Source organism: Ascaphus truei, unplaced genomic scaffold (assembly GCF_040206685.1).
Source record: "Ascaphus truei isolate aAscTru1 unplaced genomic scaffold, aAscTru1.hap1 HAP1_SCAFFOLD_1808, whole genome shotgun sequence".
Lineage (NCBI taxonomy): Eukaryota > Metazoa > Chordata > Amphibia > Anura > Ascaphidae > Ascaphus > Ascaphus truei.
In genome coordinates this window covers 23,452-47,819 of record NW_027454708.1, presented here as the reverse complement: position 1 = coordinate 47,819, position 24,368 = coordinate 23,452, and the positions used below count along the sequence as shown (strand labels likewise).

Here is a 24,368-nt window from a genome sequence, read left to right as displayed (position 1 = left end):
AAAACCATCAAATTAAACACTTTGATCATTTTCATGACATTTCTTAATTTTTTCTTATCTTTATGCATAGTTAGTATTTTCTTATCTATTCTCTCATTTTCTATTTGCACCTGATTCCACAGAGAATTCCATAATTCAGTGTCAGTAGATGTATGAGGTAACACATTTAACATCATATTACTGTCATTTGCATATGAATTAATAAATTCCATTACTTACGTTTTGTTAAGTATTTTCTTTCACCGAAAACTTGTGCTGAAAAAACTCGAATTGTTCCCCCACAAACGTCGCAACGTTTCTTTGAAGAAATTCCACGCTATTCCATTCAGCGCATACAAATGCTCCAGACAATGCTCCCTGCACGTCCCGCAAATGTACCTTCTTCCTTGGGAAACTTGACCAGACAAAGGCAACCCCCGAACAGTCCGTCTCCCTCTAGGAGATTCGTGAAACGTGGTTCTCTGTCTCTGATCTGTTAATCAACTGTAGTCAAATCTACCAAAAACTTGACACTTCTTTTTTCTTCGGTTCGTTTCAATTTTTTCTCAAATCTTGGATCCAGGATGTATCGACAACACCCCCTCTAATCCAAATGTGACGAAAAAACTGAATGAAGGCTGGCTCGCCAATGTTAAATGTCCTTAAATTCGCTTTTTCTGTAGATTCACATCAGTATAACAGAATTCAGCATTCTTGTCGTTTGCACACAAAAACAAAACGTTTATTTTGAAAATAATTACTTACATACAAAAATAGTAAGAATGACGATGGTGATGTTTCAAATAGATTGATATTCTTAAGAATAGTTGCACATAGTAACCTTCTTTCAGTTAATATTCTATCCAGGTATTAACATGTCCTTTTCTCCTCTTCATGGTATTATCAATCTGGACTGGTCTTTCTTCCTCTGGCCTATCTTCTCTCCATCCTTCCTTCCTTCCTCACTAAGCTCACTGCTGTATTTATCCATAAAGACCCACCCAGTCAGCCATTTTAACCTTTAAGATGTTATATCCCAACATGGTATTTACCCACATTACTGATGTCATATGAACTACTTCTGAACATATAAGTAGTTTCAAACTTACTGAATTGAAAAGTCTTATGCAGCATTTTTCCCAGTTAGGACTTGCAGCTGTTCAACAACTTGAGGCCACGAATTGACCTTTTGGGTCAATTCTGTCTGTCAGAATAGATCTGACCTTTCACTTAGCATACTGCACATGTAACAATAACTGAATATACAATCAGATAATATATAGATATGAAGGAAAGTCCAGACTATTATACTGTATACTTTAACATTCTGCCTTTGATAACAGATTCATTCATTACAATATAATTATTGCTAAATTGGATTTCTTACACCGTGGAGTCCTGTTATTTATGCCGCTGACCACCCAACATTTCCTGGAATACTCTCCTGAGAGAGGGAATCCTGCACAATTCTAACCTTGGGAAGCAAATGGCAAAAAGCAGATGACCAGGGCACGAACGCTGCACCTGACCAAGGGTATTTCCCCGACGTGTGCTCTCACGGCATAATAAACTGACAAAGCCGTGGCATCGAGCTTCACCGCAACGCCACTGACGCCCAGGACGGTTTTTTCTCCACAGCTCGGTATCAGAATGAGTTGGCTCTTGTGGACACGGAGAAGTTGGCAGAAAGGTTTTACTATCAAGCCCTAACCGTCGCGCCACAAATTGGTAGGTCCTCTGTTATCTTCTCATCTGGGTATTTTTCCATGGAAACCACCTACAGCAGTATCCGGGTGAGAAACGGACACACCCACGGCGGCAAAATAAATTGGCGTGATCAAGGGGTAACTGCCATAAAAAAAACGGATTTATCAATTCACATGGATAACTACAGGTAATAACGTCCCAAGCACTTTAACAAAGTCTGGTGAACCTTGATACAGCGCAAAACGCGCAGGTGCGTTATTACCGGTAGTTATCCATGTGACTTAATAAATCCATTTTTTATGGAAGTTACCCCTGGATCACACTGATTTCTTCTGTCGCTGTGGTTGTGTCCGTTTCTCACCCGGATGCTGCTGGATCTTTATTCCCAGCGGATGCGCACACCTTGGCTTTGCCGGAGCTCAGAGGGGGTGCACAACAGGCGATGGGCACTAACCTTCATGTTAGTTGCCCCTCCGAATCTATCTGTGTGATGCTGCCTATGGGAGCTTGTTCTTTGCACTGCAAGATGTGATGGTCCCCTGGACTTCATTAGGCGCGTATTCCTCCCTGGCATATCTTACATGGATTTATATCTTGGATAAATGAAGGCAATCCAGACATTATATGACTTATATGTTTTGAAAAAGTTTTCTTGCGCTTATATGCAGGCGGAGCACCGTTCTAGAGGGGGGAGGAGAAAGTCCTGCTCAGCTGAGAATATTTTCACTTGCTAGAGAGGTGCTATCAGGGATAACAAAGCATGTATACAAATGGGAGAGGAAAGATCCCTAAATGATGCACTCTACTCTACTAATCAAAAGAATACATTTTTATTAAATTCGGTAAACATAGAAAGTGATTAAAAACCTAAATGGGTGTGCTGTAGGAAATCCTATATATAGATTTCTCTGTTTGTCGAATGGCATAGGTAATTAACCCCAGAGTAGCCAAACATGCTTGGTGTATCTTGCAGTGAATGCAAGATATAAATTACTCCTAAACGTAAATACAGTATGTATATAGTTGAGATAGACCCCTGTGGGGTTGTGGCATGAGTATCAGGTGATCCTGCTATATGTAACAATATGTGCTATAATGATGATGTCTGGTTTCAATGGCTGCAAGATACACCAAGCATGTTTGGCTACTCTGGGGTTAATTACCTATGCCATTCGACAAATAGAGAAATCTATATATAGGATTTCCTTCAGCACACCCATTTAGGTTTTTAATCACTTTCTATGTTTACCGAATTTAATAAAAATGTATTATTTTGATTAGTAGAGTGCATCATTTAGGGATCTTTCCTCTCCCATTTGGAGCACCGTTCTACACTGGACTTTGCATGTATTGCACGTGCTCATCAATTTCCAGATTTAGGAAGCAGTCTTCAAAATCCACTGCGTAAAACACGGATTTGTAAAGTGTGTATTCTGTGCAAGATCTGAGCCTAGGTACATTGGTTTAGTATCCAGCTAGTTGAAGCAGCAGTGTCACTCGCTCTCTGATAAGTGACACGAGTGCGCGGTGCCACGTATGTAGAAATGGTTGAATAATTGTGAGAGATGGTCGGTTCTTCCCGCACCAACAGATATCCCCGAGGGTTACACAAATACTAATTATTAAGTGAAGGTCGGTGTACAAAACAAATCTAGGCAGGTGTTCATGCTCTGTACCAACTCTATTTAATGACATGGTTTTCATCCGAGTTGACCTTGAGGAAGTGTTGCAATTATAACATTTAGCTTGCTCCTAGTTCAGGGGTGCTCAACTCCAGTCCTCAAGCCCCCCAACAGGTCAGGTTTTCAGGATATCCCAGCTTCAGCACAGGTGGCTCAATCAGTCCCAGCTTCAGCACAGATGGCTCAATCAGTGGCTCAGTCTTCGACTGAGCCACTGATTGAGCCACCTGTGCTGAAGCAGGGATATCCCGAATACCTGGCCTGTTGGTGGCGCTTGAGGACTAGAGTTGGCCACCCCTGCTCTAGTGGACTCTAGCGTACATCTTAAATACTAAAACACAAGAACATTGGAGCCTGCTTCTTTGGGACTCGAGGTAACGATGTTGTGCCGACCGTGCATGCAGCACAAAAAGGATACAAATTCATTAACGATGTATGCACTGCAGTTAACAGGCAGTCGGACACGTATGTACTTGTGCAAAACAGCAGTCCGCACGCCCTGTCTGTCACACGTATTCACATGGAAGTCCCATCTGTCCATCGCCTGTTGCTGAAGTGTACCCCGCCATCTTTCCATGCTCCATTGTATTAACGCTGCTGGGAAGTTCTTTAACCCCTTGCTGATTAGTAGGAGGTTCACTCGTACTCTTTGCTTCGGTAGGAATGCCTTTTAACCAGTTGGGCACACTGGCTGGGAGCAAGTACTACAATGTGGAAGCTACTTACTGTTACCTGCGCTGGTAAGTTATTTGTTTCGACTTTTTTGCGGGGCTAGTCCATGAATAGTTTTAAAGGTTAAGGGTCAAGATCTGAAAATGAACCCTGTGGTCCCCCGGAAGCCAGTGCAGATCCTGTAATACTGGTGTGATGTTATGTAGCTTGGTCTCAGCCAGGGCTGTTGGCTTGTCGCTCAATCGTTACTGCTATTGCCATATATTTTAGTAGCCAACTCTCACGGGCCGCGTTTCACATGAGCATTCTGACTCTTACCACCAGAGGGCGTCCCTCAACCACCAGAGGAATCCCGTCGCAGTCAATGGCCCCATTGCTTGCTGCCACATTGCTTCTTTAGGCTGGTTCTATACTGTGTGTGCGCGGCAGTTTTCGTTGGCTGAGGTTAGTCAGCCATTCTATAATGGTGCCGTGCACGGCAGGGAGCGTGGAACCGGCCGACGGGGGGAAGATGGAGAAAATAAAGAATTTGCGCCGCTACTGCCGCTGAAATGTGTGTGTGTGTGTGTGTGTGTACAATGTTATTAAAACAATTATTAAAGTATTTATTTATTTCAAAACTTATTTAAACACGCATACACACACACACACACACATATACACACATATACACACACACACACACACATATACACACATATACACACACACACACACATATACACACACACATATACACACATACACACACACACACACACACACACACACACACACACACACACACACACACACATATACACACATACACACATACACATATACACACACACACACACACACATATACACACACACACACACACATACACATACACACACATATACACACACATATACACATACAGTACCTCACTCGCGCACGTTATGCACACAATAAACGTGCGGCACGTGCACGCGCCTTCACACGTGCGCGCGCGGACGGCCGCACAGTATATAACGAGCCTAACCTGGCTCAAATATGCTCTCCGTTTAAATCTCATTTGTTCCTCCTCAAAAGAAGACTTTCAGGCAGCTTCCGATTGTTTAATTTGTATAATAAAACTTGCCACAGTGTCGCGATTTGGAACAGGAGGCCCCGCGTGTTGTGCGTTCCCTGCAGGCGCCGCGGTTTTAGTCTGCGTGAGAAGCCTCGCGTCGTTTTATTATCATGCTGTTAATCAGGGGCGGCCAACTCCAGTCCTCAAGGGCTACTGACAGGCCAGGTATTAGGGACATCCTTGCTTCAGCACAGGTGGCTCAATCAGTCCTTGCTTTAGCACAGGTGGCTCAGTCGAAGACTGAGCCACTGATTGAGCCACCTGTGCTGAAGCAGTGATATCCTTAAAACCTGACCTGTTGGAGGCCCTTGAGGACTGGAGTTGCCCACTCCCTGCTGTTAATGAAGGACTCCTTCTTGGTTTGCTTTTCTTCCAGCATCCAATCGGAAATCTCTTTTGACGGCGCTTACGGGAACCTGAAGAGGCTGTACGACAAGGCCGCCAAAATGCATCACCAGATCAAGAAATGCGAGAGCAGGAAGCTGTCCCCCAGCAAAAAGCGGTGAGCCGCGTGATGCAGGCGCAACACCTCACTTCTCTCAGGGTCGCCTCAGGACTTTGTGCGGAGCAGAGGGCGGCCAAGTCCGGTCCACAAAGGCCACCAACAGGCCTGGTTTTCAGGAAATCCCTGCTTCAGCACAGGTGGCTCAGTCAAAGACTGCACGACCTGTGCTGAAGCAGGGATACCCCTAACCCCTAGCCTGTTGGTGGACCTTGGCCACTGGAGGTTGCCACCCCTGAAATAAAGCAACAAGAGATTTGCACAGAACCGCAGGAAATGTGATACCTTTGGGGGGCGAGAGTAGGAAGAGAAGTTTGTGTAGGGGGCATCAGGTAAAAGATTGGTCTTGCTGCAGAGATGAGCATTTAGGGAGCCCAAGTAGCTGTCACTGTGAGGAGAGGTAACCCTGTGTCACTGATTGTGTTCTGCTGCAGGTGTAAGGATATGAAGCGATTGCTGGTGAGTTTCATGTACCTGCAGAGCCTGCTGCAGCCTAAGAGCAGGTGAGTGCTGCATGGTCTCGTGTGAAAATATTTCACTGGTCCCCCTCCCCTCTCTCCCCAACTCCCCCCCCCCTCTCCCTAACTCCCCCCCTCTCTCCCCAACTCCCCCCCTCTCTCCCCAACTCCCCCCCTCTCTCCCTAACTCCCCCCCTCTCTCCCCAACTCCCCCCCCCCCTCTCCCTAACTCCCCCCCTCTCTCCCCAACTCCCCCCCTCTCTCCCCAACTCCCCCCCTCTCTCTCCCCAACTCCCCCCTCTCTCCCCAACTCCCCCCCCCTCTCCCTAACTCCCCCCCTCTCTCCCTAACTCCCCCCCTCTCTCCCCAACTCCCCCCCCCCTCTCCCTAACTCCCCCCCTCTCTCCCCAACTCCCCCCCCCCTCTCCCTAACTCCCCCCCTCTCTCCCTAACTCCCCCCCTCTCTCCCCAACTCCCCCCCCCCCCTCTCCCTAACTCCCCCCCTCTCTCCCCAACTCCCCCCCTCTCTCCCCAACTCCCCCCCTCTCTCTCCCCAACTCCCCCCTCTCTCTCCCCAACTCCCCCCTCTCTCTCCCCAACTCCCCCCTCTCTCTCCCCAACTCCCCCCCTCTCTCTCCCCAACTCCCCCCCTCTCTCTCCCCAACTCCCCCCCTCTCTCTCCCCAACTCCCCCCCTCTCTCTCCCCAACTCCCCCCCTCTCTCTCCCCAACTCCCCCCCTCTCTCTCCCCAACTCCCCCCCTCTCTCTCCCCAACTCCCCCCCTCTCTCTCCCCAACTCCCCCCTCTCTCTCCCCAACTCCCCCCCTCTCTCTCCCCAACTCACCCGCTCTCTCCCCAACTCCCCCCCTCTCTCTCCCCAACTCTCCCCAACTCCCCCCTCTCTCTCCCCAACTCCCCCCCTCTCTCCACAACCCCCCCCCTCTCTCTCCCCAACTCCCCCCCCCCCTCTCTCCCCAACTCCCCCCCCTCTCTCTCCCCAACTCCCCCCCTCTCTCTCCCCAACTCCCCCCCTCTCTCTCCCCAACTCCCCCCCCTCTCTCCCCCCATCTCCCCCCCAACCTCCCCCTCTCTCCCCCCAACTCCCCCCCTCTCTCTCCCCAACTTCCCCCCTCTCTCTCCCCAACTTCCCCCCTCTCCCCCCAACCTCCCCCTCTCTCCCCCCAACCTCCCCCTCTCTCCCCCCAACCTCCCCCTCTCTCCCCCCAACCTCCCCCTCTCTCCCCCCCAACCTCCCCCTCTCTCCCCCCAACCTCCCCCTCTCTCCCCCCCAACCTCCCCCTCTCTCCCCCCAACTCCCCCCCTCTCTCTCCCCAACTCCCCCCCTCTCCCCCCAACCTCCCCCTCTCCCCCCAACCTCCCACTCTCTCCCCCCAACCTCCCCCTCTCTCCCCCCAACCTCCCCCTCTCTCCCCCCAACCTCCCCCTCTCTCCCCCCAACCTCCCCCTCCCTCCCCCCAACCTCCCCCTCCCTCCCCCCAACCTCCCCCTCTCTCTCCCCAACTCTCCCCCTCTCTCTCCCCAACTCCCCCCCTCTCTCTCCCCAACTCCCACCCTCTCTCTCCCCAACTCCCCCCCTCTCTCTCCCCAACTCCCCCCCTCTCTCCCCAACTCCCCCCCTCTCTCTCCCCAACTTCCCCCCTCTCTCTCCCCAACTCCCCCCCTCTCTCTCCCCAACTCCCCCCCTCTCTCTCCCCAACTCCCCCCCTCTCTCTCCCCAACTCCCCCACTCTCTCTCCCCAACTCCCCCCCCTCTCTCCCCAACTCCCCCCCCCTCTCTCCCCAACTCCCCCTCCCTCTACCCTCCCCTTTTTCCATCCCCTCCCCCTTTTCTCCTTTCCCTCCCTCTCCCCTTTCTCCTTTCCCTCCTTCCTCCTTTCTCCTTTCCCCACTTTCTCCTTTTCCCCCTTCTCCCTTCTATCCCCCTCTCTCTTCCCCCTCCTTCCTCTCTCTCTCTTCCCCCCCTTCCTCTCTCTCTCTTCCCCCCCCTTCCTCTCTCTCTCTCCCCCCCCTTCCTCTCTCTCTCCCCCCCTTTCCTCTCCTTCCCTCCCTCTCTTAAAAAGGTAAAATAAATGTAAATTTTTTTTTAAATCATCAATTTAAAACAAATGCTTTTGCGATCCCCTATGGAGAGGATGCGTTGCCTTCTATATGTTTGATTGGACTAACACAGCGACAACATTGTCTTGCATTGTATGTGATGGAAACACAAGGGGAGATTCTGGGGACGGGTGTCGTTGCTTTGTGGTATGTACAGTAATATCACGTGTCTGCGTGTCCTGGCTGTGTTACATAGAATCATCATATGCAGCACACACGGGAACATGCATCACCAGGTCCGAGTGGGTACTGAGTATTGTGCACCAGTGTCTATTACAGGGGGGGTTCAAGTCCTCCCAATAGATCAGTCTTTAAGGATATCCCTGCTTCAGCACAGGTGACTCAATCAGCTCAATCAGTCTTTGACTGAGCCTCTGATTGAGCCACCTGGGATATCCTGTAAACCTGACCTGTTGGTGGCCCTTGAGGACTGGAGTTGAGCCCCCCCATGTCTCTTGGATGCGGTGTTTCATGTTATCTGAGAGCTCCCTTTGGGTTTGGGGGTCTCGGTGCTGCTGTCACACACTCCTTTCTGCCCCCAGCTCAGTGGCCTCGGAGCTGACCTCTCTCTGCCAGCTGGTGCTGGAGGATTTTAACCTGTGCATGTTTTACCTGCCCTCACCCCTCAACCTGAGCTCGGTGAGCGAGGACGAGGAGGAGTACGAGAGTGGCTACTCGTTCCTGCCCGACCTGCTCATCTTCAGGATGGTGGTGATCTGTCTCATGAGCGTGCACAGCTTGAAGCGGGCAGGTAACCGCGCGCGGGCATCGCGGGGGTAACCCCACCAGCAGGAGGAGGGAGGGAGCTGTCGCCATGCACTGGGGGGAATATAGACCTCTCTGGCACTCAATGGGTTAACTTTGTCCCCTTATGAGACAGCATTGGATGATGTGTCACTGGGGTTGTGCGTTTGCCTTCCTCTGGATCACTATGCTGTAAGTACGGATATAGGATAAAGTATCTGTCGTCTACATTTAGCATAGGTTGATCTTGATGAACGGATGTCTTTCTTCATGTCTGTTCCATTTAGACCAGGGTGCACAAACTGGGGAGCCTGCCTCCCTGGGGTGGGGCGCAAGGTTTTTATGGGGGGGGGGGAGGGGGCGCGGGCAGTTACAGAGACCCCGCACTCTTCCCCAAGGCATTTAAATTAAATGCCGGGGGATCGCGTGAGGCCTCTGCAATGTCTCCTACCTCGTCTTCGGCAACGCGGCGTCACGTGACCCCGCTGACGCCGAAGACAAGGAAGAAGGGGGGCGCGAGCCGGTGAGGAGAGCAGGCAGGGGTGCGCAGGGAGAAAAGTTTGCGCACCCCTGATTTGGACGACAGATACTTCTCCTATATTGGTATATGCAGTATATTGCGGCACATGTTGCGGTGTCTCCGCTGACTGTACCCGCCTCGGTATAACCTCTCTGTGAATGAGCCAACGAGCCAGTCTGCGTTACCGTTTCAGATTCCAAGCAGTACAGCGCGGCCATCGCCTTCACGCTCGCCCTTTTCTCCCACCTGGTCAACCATGTTAACATCCGGCTGCAGGCCGAGCTGGAGGAGAACCCCGTGCCAGCCTTCCAGAGCGACGGCCCAGGTGAGCTGACCCGCGCCTAGTCCCTCTCCTCAAACCCTTCTCCTGGCTCCCCATTAAGGTGCGAAGAGAGGTCAGGGTGCAAAGCGCCTCTCAAAATAGGCCGAGCTGTTACGTGACCGTGTTGTCTATCTTTGGCTCCGTCGCAACGTGCCGTAAAGCAGCGTCCCAGCTCTGTAGAGAAGCTCAGCCCAATTTAAATGTCTTAAATATTCTCCAGCACATGGAAGCTTCACATCCTATTGAATACGAGTCCTCCTCTTTCAGTAAACTGCTTAGATTGCCAGCTCTTCCGACCAGTGACTCCCCTCCCGCTCAGTGTACATATATGTCCATAGCATTTACCCGTGCACTACTGACGCATGCCTAATGTTGTCCAACCCTGAAGAGGTTAGTGAGTTGGCATGGCTGTGACCCCGCTCGTCTCCTGCGTTCTGCCCACAACTATCTCCTCTCCATTGCTTTCACCCCTACTGCTCTCTCTCACCTTAAACCCATTCCCCTCACTGCCCCTTACCTGTGGGACTCCCTCACATGCAGTAAACACCAAGCACCTTCTCTCTCCACCTTCAAGTCTTAACTTAAGCATATCAATAGCCTGGACTCCTGGCTATTGTCCCACACCCACAGTCACTCCTACCCACCATCGTGACCAGGCACTGCCATCTACTGCACGTATTCCCTCACCTGCTGTTTCTGTAACTCTCCCAACATACCACTTGGATTGTAAGCTCTCCAGGGAAGGGATTTCCTGTCCTATTGTTTGATTTTGTAGCACTTATTGTATTATAATTGCCGATTTTGTGTTGTCTCTTTCATAAAGCGCTGAGTACATGGTGGGCGCTATAAAACTAAAGATATACATACAAACATACCTGTCATGGGAGAAATGAGTACGTTTTACGATCAGTTACAAACATCCCTGTGTCCTATAGATGACCCAGAATCTAAGGAGCCTTCCGAGGTGATTGAGAAGGCGCCGGAGCCTGATGCAGATGTGAATCAGATCAGCAAGCAGCTGACGCCAAAGAGCAGCGGTAAGAAGAGTCACAAGTACTCCCGCCTGTCGCGGCTGAGGAGGCGCAGGCACACGCGGAAGGTGGACGAGAGCGACCTGAGCGAGGGCTTCGACTCGGACTCCAGCCACGGCTCGCCCAAGGGCAGCGAGAACTCGGAGAGCGCGTCGGAAAAGAGCGACGAAGAGGCAGCGTTCGACCTGGAGACAGACTCCGACATGAACAGCCAGGAGTCCCGCTCTGACCTGGAGGACATGGAGGACGAGCCAGGGGACGAGGCCAGGGGCAAGGGTTCCAAAGGACCCAAGGGCCCCTTAAAGAATTCGCTGGAGGAGCCGGAGCCAAAGACGGCAAACGCCACCAAGACGGAACCCCAGGATCAGGCTGTGAACGGGCCGGCGCCAGGCACCAGCGAAGCCAGCATAGCCAGCAATCTCCAGGCCATGTCTACCCAGATGTTCCAGACCAAACGCTGCTTCCGCTTGGCCCCCACGTTCACCAACGTCCTCGTGAAGCCCGCCGCAGAACGAGCCGCCCCCAGCGTGGCAGAGCCCGGGCCGCTGGTGAACGGGGATGTGGAGAAGTCCAGCGCGCTGGAACAAGGTAACAAGGACACGCCGTTCGGTAATCACCAGGAGACGGGGGGTCGGAGGGGTTGTTGCTGGGTACAGAGTCGGGGCCATGACATGAACCACAGAGCTGGGAATTCATTTTATCATTGGTAACACCAGATATGAGAGTTGTCCTTCAGTTGACCAGTGTGTCTAAGGCAAGTTGTAATGATCGATGGGTTGAGACCATCAATATGTTGACGGTAAATTCGCTGTGAATTCATTGGCATTGTATGCTTATGTAGGTATATACACATTTCTATTTAGATTTGTGTACGAGACCAACAGATATTGAGAGATACTGGCTCTCAGTATATCTCTCTCCCATCTCTCTCTCTCCCATCTCTCTCTCCCCCTCTCTCTCTCTCCCCCTCTCTCCCTCTCTCCCATCTCTCTCCCTGTCTCCCATCTCTCTCCCCCTCTCCCATCTCTCTCCCTTTCTCCCATCTCCCTCCCCCTCTCTCTCTTCCCTCTCTCCCATCTCCCTCCCCCTCTCTCTTCCCTCTCTCCCATCTCCCTCCCCCTCTCTCCCATCTCTCCCATCTCCCTCCCCCTCTCTCTCTTCCCTCTCTCCCATCTCCCTCCCCCTCTCTCTCCCATCTCATGTGCTTATGTATGAATATATAAATAGGTGTGATTTCTGTGTACTACTCTGTACCTCTATTAATTTCCCTTTGGGGAGTTCCTTGCGATCACTATCCTGTTTTTAATCTTTGACAATTACCCACCATATTAAGGAAATATCCCAGAGAAATACTGAACGACGTCTGTCTCCGGAATAACGCCCGCGCTGTGGGGTTACTGTTATTCTGGCCTTTGTACCCTATCAGTGAGACGTTCATCTCTCTGGGACAGGAATCCCCTTCTCTTGTCCTTGCTGTATCACCATGTGACACGTACATGTGCTAGCATTGCTACATGATTCCCCCAATCCCCGGGGTTTGCGCTGCTGGCGCCTGACGCTTCTCTTCTTTTGCAATGAAGAAGACGGCTCGGATTCGGAGGATAGCGTGCTGAGCGCCAAGTCCTGCCGCAACGAGAGGAGCCTCCAGGAGAAGCTGGAGGTCATCTCCAGCGAGGGGCTGCTGGCCACGGTCAAGATCTTCCTGGACTGGCTGAGAACGAACACAGACATCGTCATCATGTGTGCGCAGGTAGGAAGCACAGCTCCGAAATGTGTCTGCCCCCCCTCCTGTTAGGGGCTGCCCTCCCCCCCTCTGTTAAGAGCTGACCTCCCCCCCCCCCCTTTTTATGGGCTCCCCCCCCCTAGCAGGTTGGGCAGATTAAGCCAGGCCTGTTTGTTCAGGAGAAGCAGTAACCCAGTCCCACTTCTTTTTCCTCTCTCCTCGTAGAGTTCCCAGAGTTTATGGAACCGCATGTCCGTGCTTCTAAACCTGCTGCCGGCTGCAGGAAAGCTGCAGGAGGCCGGTAAGAACAATCTGTATAACCATGGTGTGTTTGTGGCCAAACTGTGTTTGTGGCAAGGCAACGGTAGTAATTTCCCCTGATATAAGTAGCTCATGCATACATTATAATGTCATTAAAAAGGCATACGAATGGTTATTTCATTGCATTAAATGTCCTTCTTCCTGGAGAAATCCAATGTGTTCCAACATACATGTAGGCTGCCGGCACGAACTCCCTTCTCGTGATGTTTGCTGCGGCCTCTCACGCTTACCCTTTTTGGAGCATTATACCTGTGTATTGTGTGTTTTCTCTGCCACGGCGTAAAAACAATAAGGGGGATGTTTCTTGTGTACGAAAGCTCCGGGATTGCAGCTCTGATTTTTACCTTCTCTGGCACGGCTCAGGAATCGCTCTGTGTAACGAGGTGAAGAATTTGCTGGGGGAGTCCGAGCTTCCAGACATAAGTAGCCACCTGCTGCTCCCTGAAGATGCCGCTCTGAGAAACCTGCCCCCGCTGAGAGCGGCACACAAGAAGGTCAACTTTGAGCAGGAGAGGCCGGAGCTCACAGCCCTGGAAGAGGTAGGACGCTGACCCCTGTAGGAAGCGGCCGAACACGCTACGAGGCGTGCAAACCTTCGTAACACCACCAGAAGTGGCATTATTGCACCGCACGAAACGAGATCTTTTCCTATGTAGTTTGTATGCCTTTTAAATGTAAAAATGGTGGGGGGTCCTTAATAGTGCTTGCCTAAGGGCAGCACGTACCCTAGTGGCGGCCTGCTTATCCTATATTTGTACTCACAGTATTTTGATCCAGAGGAAGGTAAACAAAAAAACCCCAGTGACACATTATCCAATGCTATCTCATAACACGGGATATAATCTCAGGCCATTGCAATCCCCATCAGCGAGTGCAGAATTTCCCCCTTAGAACTTGCTTTTTCAGCTATTTTAAATTGTTTTCATCTGCTGCAAAGTTTTTATTTTTAAATTAAAAAAACAACATAGTTACATAGTAGATGAGGTTGAAAAAAGACATACGTCCATCAAGTTCAACCTATGCTACATTTAGACGACAGATACATTAGCCTATATCTATACTTACTTATTGACCCAGAGTAAGGCAAACAAAAAACCCCATTAAGGGGGAAAAAAAATTCCTTCCTGACTCCCAAGCATTGGCAATGGGATTCCTCCCTGGATCAGCGTCCTTCCCGTGTTTACTTATTTGGCACAAGTATTTTTTTTACATAGATAGGAAACCGGGGGTCCCAGAGCTGACGCCATTCATTTCATGTCCGAGAATACCCTGCTTCCCGAGATACTTACCGGGGACGATGCCGCCAGTAGCACCCCGTCCGAGGGGGAACAAAACAGTGTTTCTAACCCGCGCGTTACTCGGGCCAATCGGAAGCCGCGACTGCTCCCATTCGCCTGCGAGATGTGGGGTGTTAAATAACCAGGAAGTAACTTGCGGCACCTTCCTGGGTCAGTGTCTCAGAGTCCAGGGGGTCCTCAGAGCTGCAATAATTGCGGCTCAGCTTCGGGGACCCCCTGATTTTCACCTACATAAAAATAAAGGGGGGGGGGGGGGGTAAGAAGGGACTGTTGCTTTAAGTTAGGTCAGGGGCGGGTAACTCCAGACCCCACAACAGGTCAGGTTTTCAGGATATCCCTGCTTCAGTACAGGTGGTGCAGTCGAAGACTGAACCACTGATTGAGCCACCTGTGCTGAAGCAGGTATATCCTTCAAACCTGACCTGTTGGTGGCGCTTGAGGCCTGGCGTTGCCCACCCCTGAGAAGGGTTCATACATTGGTACTTGGCAAGTAATGGATGTGAAAACTCATCATCGTCTTCGTCACCGGCGAGTACGAACCCTTCGGTCCAGAACAATTCTCCCTCTGTCCCCCCCCCCCGCAGTCCGTCGTCCGCAGTGGCTACATCCGGAGCTTCGGCCACTTCCTGACCCGCTTGCAAGGCAACGTCCTGCAGTTCAACTGGGAGCTGGGGATGTTCACCAGCATCTCCGACACCGAGCAGGACAACCTCATGCACCAGGCACAAGCCCAGCTCCGCATGGTGAGTGGGACTGGCGCGCAGGGCGTTTCATATAGGGGATCCCACTGGCAGTGAAGTGGATAACGCATGGGGTGGGCAACTCCCGTCCTCAAGTGCCACCAGCAGGTCAGGTTTTCAGGATATCCCTGCTTCAGCTGCTTCAGCAGCTTCAGCATGGGGGCTCAATCAGTGGCTCAGTCTTTGACTGAGCTACTGATTGAACCACCTGTGCTGAAGTAGGGATATCCTGAAAACCTGATTGGTGGCCCTTGGGGGCTGGAGGTTAACGGGTACCACTTCCACTGAGCGAGCTCCTCGTTTTCTTTATCCCGTCGCGGTGACGCGCACAGCTGGGGAAACATTGCGATGTCAAAACTAGACACGGGTTATTTTTCTTTGGGCTCTAAAACATGAGAATACCGCCGGCGTATGAAAATAACCTCTCCTAACGGTCAGCGAATATTCGAGAAGAGCGTTAAATGAAATAAATACTGCAAATAATAAACAGCCGCGGGTATATATTCTATAGCAACATTGGAAATTTCCTCGCGTTTCTCGCCCGATGGAAAGTTCCTTCGAAATATTGTCACATGGCGTCGCGTGCGCCCGTTGCTGGAGCGATCCGCGGCCTGTAGGCATTTGCTTTGACGCGCATGATGGGGAGGCGTGGCCGTGATGTCATGTAGCTGGTTTGCGCTCATTGGCTGAATCGCTCGTGACCCGCGCCGTTGCGCGCTCTACGACCTGCCTCCTAGAGGTATGGCCTTTTGTTTGCGCCGTCGCGCAGAATATGGATGCGGCCTTAGTCTATATAGGCTCGGGGTCCTCATGGACATTCACGTGTAGATGTGTAGGCTTCTATTTAATGAGCTCTTCCCTCCTCGTTAAGTATGTATTTAATCCCATGCAAATCACCACGGTTACAATCTTCCCTGACGGGGGGGAGACGCCTTCACAGCACGTGGAATTGGAAGCCATAGTTACACCGCTGGTGACCGCTGGCAGACTCTCTCAGTCACACGGACTTCCGTTGGGAAATGAAAGGTGATATTGGGGTGTCCCCGCCAGGACCTCTCAGCCTGTCCCTGTCTCTCTTATTTGCCAGGCTCAGGAAGAAGCTCGGAGGAACCGTCTCATGAGGGACATGGCCCAGCTCAGACTGCAGGTACAGCCGGATCTTTAAATTCTTTTTCGATATACCGTATAATAAAATACTCCACCAGCCTGTGTTTCTCCACGAGGCAGGTTTGTATCGCGGCCAGTTCTCAGGACACGGGAAATGTGGGTTTCCCTTCCTGGTGCGTCTCCTCTGTGCGCTCATGTGCATGTAGTGGCCTGTTATCTGCGTTGGGCATCTGTGTGACAATAGGGTGATAGAGCCGCTTTGGTGGGGGTGGGCGGGTGATTGTGGGGGGTGACATGCAGACGCGTTCACGACGCCCTTGTCTTTCGTACTATGATGCATTTCCAGTGCGCAGCTATAGTACGGATAAATGACCGCACGTGTAAAGCAATACATTGTGATTATAAGCGAAGGCGAAAACTCTTTGGTCAGGGGTGGCCAACTCCAGTCCTCAAGGGCCACCAACAGGTAAGGTTTTCAGGATATCTCTGCTTCAGCACAGGTGGTGCAATCAGTGAGCCACTGAGCCATTTGTGCTGAAGCAGAGACTGATTGAGCCACCTGTTCTGAAACAGGGATACCCGTTATTCCTGGCCTGTTGGTGGCCCTTGAGAACTGGAGTTGGCCACTCCTGTTACAGATTAATTGAACTGTGAATGAACGGTACATTCTGAAGAGCTGTTTGATGGGTAACTGGGAAGCAGAGGCTGGGTCAGACAGCCCGGACTCTGAGCAATACCTGTATATAACACCTGCGATTGTTAAGTTGGAGCGTGCTCTGCCATTATTCCCGTGCTGAGTTTTCTCTAACGTGTTTGATTTCCTGCGAACAGTTGGAAGTTTCACAACTAGAGGGCAGCCTCCAGCACCCGAAATCTCAGTCTGCCATGTCCCCATACCTCGTCCCCGACACACAGGCGCTCTGCCAACACCTGGGAGTCATCAGGCAGCTGGCCTGCAGCGGGAGGTTCATCATCATTATCCCACGCACAGGTAATCCCCATGTATGTATGTATGTATGTATGTATATATGTATGTATGTATGTATGTCACGTATCTCCATGGGGAGAAGGTGCGGCTAGGAAATCCTGGCAGCTAGCCTTAAGTTTAGATCCCTGTACTTTGCATGTCTCCAGCGGCCGGGAACACTAATCTTTGAAGTCAGAATGTGGACCCTTGTTATCTCTCGCCCCCATTGTACTTTTCTGCAGAATATTGGTAAAATAATACCAATTTTTGTAACCCACCATAACTTTTTTTTAGCTGTCTGTGAGTAGGCTTCCTGCTCTGCACTTCTGTAACCCCGGCTGTGCTGAAAAGCTGGAGCTCATAGGGGTCCTTGCTCATCATCCATTTTAACAAAGAGCGACACTATGTCATTACCCAGAATCCCTTGCTGTAGTGGGAACATTGTATGCTAAGAGATAAAGACCGGTTTGCTGACCTGTCTTAAGACATGCGAATGTACCCCACGGGGTATTTTTATTTACTGTATTATACTACAATAATCCTCACACTGGGCATTTTATAGCGAGTATCACGTACTCTTTGCTTTAAAATATCCCGTGGACGCGGCTTTATTTTGCTGTTCCTTGTTCTGTACAGTACACGGTCCCAGAATGTGCCCGTATTGAAGCCTGACTTCTATATTTCTTGCTTTGCTAGAAACAAACGGCTTTGTTGAGACAATGCATTTTTAGGTAATTGCAGTCCCTGCATGCATGGGAACTGAAGCAGGCGTTTCTAATCTAATGAAAGGGTCGCAGTTCTCTAAAAATCCAAAGGCCTAGTGATTCTTTATTCTCAAATTCCTCTGCAATCTACTTCTTGTGTAATAATCATCATTATCCCAAGTACTGGAAGTTCTCCGCCACGTGACAGCCCTTCATCATGCGACGTGAAATGGGCCCTCGTTTAAACCCCCGAGAGAAACCCGGAACCAGTACTGTAATCCCGTGATTGACGTAATGTCTCGCTGGCAATACTGTTTAGTGGAGCATTCGGACCGGTCCTAATTCACAGCTCTGTTCCTCTCATCCAGTTATCGACGGCTTGGACTTCTTGAAGAAGGAAACCGCGGGTGCGCGTGACGGGATTCGTTACCTGGAGGCAGAGTTTAAGAAAGGAAACCGGTACAGGACATGCTCTTTAAGTGTGAATGCTTTTTTTCAGTGGAGTCTTAGCGATGTTGATTTCCAGTTATAGTCCTTCACAGATTTCCTTTTACTTTAGGTATATCCGTTGCCAGAAAGATGCTGGAAAGGTCTTTGAAAGGAATAAACTGAAGAGGCAGGATTCCGATGCCTGGTAAGGACCAGGCTTGCACTCCCATAATCCTCCGTCCTGCACCGTGTTAGAGCTGCAGCGTGTTATCGGGATGTGTTCTCAATTGGTACGGATGGGTAGCTAGTAATTTTAGGCACATGTTGTGGCTCACGTATAATTAAACCAGCACTTAGGAGACGAGGAGAAAGCTCCAACGAAGATTTAGTTACTACCATACTACTTTAAACGAAAAGCGCTTGATTTGGTTATTATTCCTCTGCCTACCTGATGCCTTATACTTTGTATTCCACGAGCGCTTGCATGTGACTGTTTGGTTTAGTGCTCTGGAACGTACCAAAGGGATTAATCGGAGTGACGCCAGCAAACAAGGTCATACAGCCATTCTAGTTTTACTAACTTGGTTTATCATTCAATGAACACACAGATTCCCAACAAGCTCTGAGAAACCCCTAACATTACTACATAATATATATATATATTTGTATGTGTCCAAAGGAGTGCTAGTGGGCGTGGCTAAATGTATACAACAAGAAACAAACAAAGATGCCCAAAGCTGCTTCCAATGTGACAACAATACACAGTGCAATACCTGTTAGGACCTGCTACGGTCGTGCCTTGTAAGTGGCAGCAGGCTTAAGACGCTTTGGCCAAAGGGTTAAACTAAATGACCCTTTTACAAGAGAATATATAGGTATTGCACTGTGTATTTTTGTCCCATTGGAAGTAGCTTTGGACATCTTTTTTGTTTTTTGTCATTCAATGCACAGTGTTGACGTGGAAATGCAGAGTTGAATCAAAATGTTAATTTTGAGTGGGTAGAAAAAGGGTGAAATGTCCTCGGGCGCGTCACTCTGCTTGCGGCTCCACGACGTATAATACGTATAAAATGGAAGAGAAAAAGGGGACGCCACAGTAAGAAAAACAGCACAAAAAATTATGCACACTTCTTCATTAAGAGGGGGAGGGGGGGAAGACGAGGGGAGAGATATTGGAATCACACTTTTTGGGTGGAGACACACTCACATCAAATCTCTAATATCTTGAGCAGATGTCTCCTCCTTTGTATGTGATTGGGCGAGTTGTAGGTGAGGAAATGCCTTCTGATATCTTCCTTGACAAAAAATAAAAGGGAGAAAAAATAATAGTGTAATACAGTTTAATTAAACAGTGGGTGGATGAGATTTAAAACTTACAAGCGACCGATATATATTTGGGCATAGGAAGGAGATGCCGCCAGACTCCACAAGGTGTCCCTTTCTGGGTTGGGGTGTTTTGTCTCGGCTGGTCCCTGCTGGCAAAGTTCTTCCCGTCTGTGTACCGAGGTGTATAAGGCTGCAGTGTGGATAATCAGAGCCCGTGCACGGGCTGTGTCCTCCTCCGGCCGCCTATCCCCTCTGCACAGACAGTCTTCAGCTTCCTTACTCCGTTGCGCATGCGCATGCGCAGACGGCGAGACGTATTCAATGTGTAGCTTCAGTCCTTTCCACAATGCAGTTCCGCTACCTGAGTCTTTCAGAGGTGATTCACCAACCTCTGTATGAATATGGGTAGACAAAGGGTGAAATGTCCTCGGGCGCGTCACTCTGCTTGCGGCTCCTCGACGTATACAGCAGGTGCTGTTTTTCTTACTGTGGCGTCCCCTTTTTCTCTTCCACTTTATACGTATTATACGTCGAGGAGCCGCAAGCAGAGTGACGCGCCCGAGGACATTTCACCCTTTTTCTACCCATATTCATACAGAGGTTGGTGAATCACCTCTGAGAGACTCAGGCAGCGGAACTGCTTTGTGGAAAAGACTGAAGCTACACATTGAATAGTAGGCTAATTTTTTTCTGGCGCAAATTTTCCCTCTTTTTCCATTAATTTTGAGTGGGTACAGAATAGAAAAATGTAACACCCCAAAGATGCAAGCATTGCTGTGAAGCGGAGAAAGCGTGCGTGCATGTGCATTTTATTCAGCCGGTATTGGGGCACATGGTATCTGTTCACCAGTGGGGGGTTTTAAACTTTTTTTGTTGTTAAGGAACCCTATAATTATATTGTGAAATTCTGAGGAACCCCAACCCGCTCAAATAGCGGGTATAAGATCAGACGCATTGTAAATTCTTCTGTATTTGGTACAATTTAAAATGACCTGAAAATTGCAGGGAATCCTTTAGGGGTGCTGTGGGAACCTAAGGGTTCCTAGGAACCCCTGTTGCAAAACAGTGCTGTACACCAGGGGTGCGCAATCTTTTTTCCCTGCGCCCCCCTGCCGGCTGTCCCCTCACTCCTGCGCCCCCCTCCCAACCCCAACTTACCCGCGCTCCGGCGTAATGACGTCACGTTGCCATAGCAACGTGACGTCACATGACCTCGCAGCGTCATTTTGACGCCGCGTTGCCATGGCGACACAGGGAGGAAGCCGCCGGAGCTACGGTAAGTTAGGTTTACAGAGGCCCTGCAGCTCCCCCGGCACTTAATTTAAGTGCCTTCGGGAAGCGGGCGGGGCCTCTGTAAACCCCGCGCCCCCCGTCGGCAGTGTCGCGCCCCACAGTTTGCGCACCGCTGCTGTACACAGTGTGTGGTGTGGGCTTGTTATAGACAGATGTGTGTTTCTTTGTCAGGCACCTGTACAAAATCTTGGACAGCTGCAAACAGCTGACGGTGTCACAGGGGAGCAGCGAAGAGGACACAGCGGGAATGGTGACCATTATAACAGGATTTCAGCTCGATGACACCGATGCCTTCTCTGCCCCCATGCAGGTGAGTGTGGCATCATGTTTCCTGTTACTGGGTATCTGCGATGGATCCCTGCATCCGCTTCTCTCACACATAGCGAGGACTCTCTGAGAATAACCTCTGTAAAGGTCCGTAACCCTTTTGCAGGCGAGGTGCCCTTGAAGGGAGATGCGGCTTTGTCAGTTGTTTACGGGATGAGGAGAAGTGGGTGTTAGCGAAGCTTAGCTTGGCAATGTGTAGCCAGCCCCTCTGTATTCCATGTATATAGTCATTTCTGCTGGGTACTGAATCCTGAAAAAGGATGCCAGGTGAAATCATTCACATTGATTCTCTTATAAAGACACGTGGTATAGTTGGATGAGAAATGGTGTTCAAAATCACATGTATACACTATCCAAAACTTTTTGGTATAAGTCCATAAGTGTCCAGGGTGCTGTATATTTGTCCACAATGAAACAGTCCATATAGATATGTGTACCGAAGAGAGATAGGCGACTAGTGGTGTCCACCTGACAACCACAATGAATGGCACAAATACTTTCCTCTATATGGCATAGAATGTATTAATAAATGCTAAAGCAAGGTAATTGGATACAGGGCTGAGGCCCATTACCTGTAAGCTTACTGCCAGGACAATCCAGCCACTGCAGGGCGTGCAATCCGTTGTATAGTTGTACTAAACCCCGGCTTACAAACACACACACTGAAGAATCCGAGATCCAGATCAGATTAACACCTTAACATGCTCATTATCTCGGACAATAAGTCAATCCCCCGTGGAGATAAGAGGCATGAAGCATGAGAGAGGATTACTTTACCACGTCTGTTTCTCTGAGAGTGCGATTTAGGCTAGATCCCCGCTGCCTGCTACAGCGTGCGCTGCAGGGATAAGAACCGCCCCTCAATGGGGCCGGGGCCACTAACTGCCATAGCCGCCGCGCAGCCAGATTTTCTGAAGGCAGTAAAACTGTTCAGAACAGGCGACGGAGCGCTGGCCACGCCCCCCGGCGGTTCAGCCAATGAGGGCAAACCTGCCGGGTGACGTCATGGCTGCGCCGCCACCTCCCCTCTGTCTTTCCCCTGCAGCTCTGCACAGACCGGAGAGCAGAGCCTGGCAGGCGCGAGCGTGCGGCACCGGGCCGTAGCCATAATCTGCTCTGACACGGGCGTGCTCAGTTTGCAGCAGATTGGGAGCTATGGGACATATTTAGTAAGCGGAGCTCTTCCGTATATCACCATGTGGCCCCGGAAGACACGTGATGGCCCATTTAAGTGAATGTGCCGTATGGTGTTTTACCGAGGAGCAGCGCCGTGTCAATACCACGTGTTTGCTGTATCCGCCGCACCAACAATGAGCCTGTACTCTTCAGAGCAGGGAATCAATGTGCTTCTGAAGCAGGGGCGGCCACCGCCAGTCCTCAAAGGGCCACCAACAGGTCAGGGTTTCCTGGTATACCTGCTTCAGCACAGGTGGCTAAATCAGTCCTTGCTTCAGCACAGGTGGCTCAATCTTCGACTGAGTCACCTGTGCTGCAGCAGGGATATCCTCAGAACCTGACCTGTTGTTAGCTCTTGAGGACGGCAGTTGTCCGCCCCTGTTCTAAAGTCCCATCATGTGCCACAAAGTGTCAATGTTACGTCCTGAATTATGAATGAATTGCTTATTAAACCAAATAGGAAACAGGAGAAGTTCCTGAAGTTTAAAATTGCTTGTTCACTGCTGTGAAATGCGGTGGTTGAAACATTCATTAGTAAAATCTCGCTTAGGGGCGCAAAACGCGTAGGTGGTTTTGTACCTCCATTTTTAACCATGAGTAATTCCAATGATATTTTCTGTTGGAGACTACTTCTCAGGCTCCTCTCAGTAGGGCCCTGCGTGTTTGCATTTCTTTCAACTTGGAGTTTAGGAAGGAACCTGTTTTGAAATGAGGGTTTTGTTGCATGCGATTCAGATTTCAAAGCAGCATGGCTTCCTGGTAATGTCCTGCTGTGTCGTATGTACAAGTGACAATGTGTTATTGTTGCAGTCTGCGCTCCAGGCAGCCTCCACCGCCGGCATAGAGATCAAGAACGTGCTGGATCTCTACAAGCAGTGGAAGGAAATGGGCTGAGCGTCCGAAGTCACAAGTGTTGGCGAAAAACCTTCCGCTCTCCCCTTCTCAGCCGACGCGACCGCGGCGTCCGGAAAGCCGAAAACGGCGCCGATTTGGAAACGAAAAACAAACAAAAAACAGCGCCACATCGGCTGCAGCAAAAGATAAGCCAAAGAAGTATCCTGTGTCTCTCTCTCGCACAAACGCACATCTCCACAAACGTAACAGAGAGAGGGCCACGAGAATAAATATCAGAGGGAAAAGGCGTATGCCTTCCGCTAGCCGCTTGGGCTGGAAGAAGGCCTTTGGCATTCATCTTCTGCTGTATAACCCGAGTGTTGTCTGAAATGTGAGCACTGGCCCTGGGTAATCCATCTTCCAAACCTCTGGCTGTTTGGACAGGGCCGTAAACGAATCCTTCCCTCGTGTAACGTGTGGTGGCCTAACCGGAAAGAATAAACGCTCCCCCTCCCTTACTCCCTATCCCAATGCCTGTTTTCCCCTTCACCCTAAATATTACCCCCCTCCCCCTCCTCATTCCACAATCCACGCTCCCTGTTTTCTTTCTTTCAGTTCTTGTCGGAAGGGTTCCTTTGGGTGCAAGCGCCTGTGCTCGAAAGGTCTGGAGAATAAAAATAAAGAAAACCGCGCTATTTTATTTAACACAAGGTCAAATATCCGTTCCTTTTTTTTTAAAGTGCGATCTAACCTAGGAAGGCTGGATGGATGAGGCCGTTGGTATATGATCAGAAGAGCAAACATCTTATGTTACAACCACAACGTGGGTGTATATAGCATGTGTGAAACAATGCCGAAAATATCAGCGAGTCAAATGCAGAACAGGCCATTTGGCCGCGGCCGTCTCGCCGCGACCAAGTCAGCGCCGGTGTTTGGCCGCAAGGGGACCCTCCGCAGCCGCTTCTCCAGAAGGTTAGTTTTAGGGTAGGGGTTGGTTTTAGAGGTTAGAGTAGGGGTTTTAGGGTATGGGGTTAAGGTTTTTAGGGTAGGGGGTAACGTTGGTATTGGAGGTTAAGATTAGGGGCTTAAGGTTAGTGATTTTTTCCATGGCGGCGGATGATCCCTGCGGCAAGGTCACTAGCGGCGAGACGGCCGCGATCAAATCTCCTAGAACGCTTCAAATGTACCTCTAGTGATCATATTTGTTTCATCATAAAGGCGCATCCTTATTTGGGTTTCTTTCAGTTCGAGTCAGTTTAGTAGGGTCATAGGCACCTGCCGGGCACACG

At 50.1% G+C, this 24,368-nt stretch overlaps 1 protein-coding gene across 3 annotated transcripts in view; it reads left to right on the top strand.

Moving 5' to 3' along the window:
- The window catches only part of SMG5 (SMG5 nonsense mediated mRNA decay factor), a 34,619-nt gene extending 10,830 nt beyond the window's left edge, over nucleotides 1–23,789 (top strand). For 2 of the 3 annotated variants that reach the window (XM_075582029.1, XM_075582030.1), the window contains exons 5-21: nucleotides 1,618–1,707; nucleotides 4,030–4,108; nucleotides 5,516–5,641; nucleotides 6,076–6,144; nucleotides 8,760–8,968; nucleotides 9,675–9,806; nucleotides 10,739–11,422; nucleotides 12,415–12,584; nucleotides 12,783–12,858; nucleotides 13,242–13,417; nucleotides 14,761–14,919; nucleotides 16,004–16,063; nucleotides 16,855–17,014; nucleotides 18,063–18,153; nucleotides 18,254–18,328; nucleotides 20,914–21,052; nucleotides 23,056–23,789. In XM_075582029.1, coding sequence (XP_075438144.1) covers nucleotides 1,618–1,707; nucleotides 4,030–4,108; nucleotides 5,516–5,641; nucleotides 6,076–6,144; nucleotides 8,760–8,968; nucleotides 9,675–9,806; nucleotides 10,739–11,422; nucleotides 12,415–12,584; nucleotides 12,783–12,858; nucleotides 13,242–13,417; nucleotides 14,761–14,919; nucleotides 16,004–16,063; nucleotides 16,855–17,014; nucleotides 18,063–18,153; nucleotides 18,254–18,328; nucleotides 20,914–21,052; nucleotides 23,056–23,139 — 2,579 coding nt within the window. In that variant the 3' untranslated portion in view covers nucleotides 23,140–23,789. Of the gene's footprint in view, nucleotides 1–1,617; nucleotides 1,708–4,029; nucleotides 4,109–5,515; nucleotides 5,642–6,075; nucleotides 6,145–8,759; nucleotides 8,969–9,674; nucleotides 9,807–10,738; nucleotides 11,423–12,414; nucleotides 12,585–12,782; nucleotides 12,859–13,241; nucleotides 13,418–14,760; nucleotides 14,920–16,003; nucleotides 16,064–16,854; nucleotides 17,015–18,062; nucleotides 18,154–18,253; nucleotides 18,414–20,913; nucleotides 21,053–23,055 lie in introns of those variants that run through there. The other variant, XR_012792090.1, reaches the window with a different exon arrangement.
- Nucleotides 23,790–24,368: the final 579 nt, after the last annotated feature.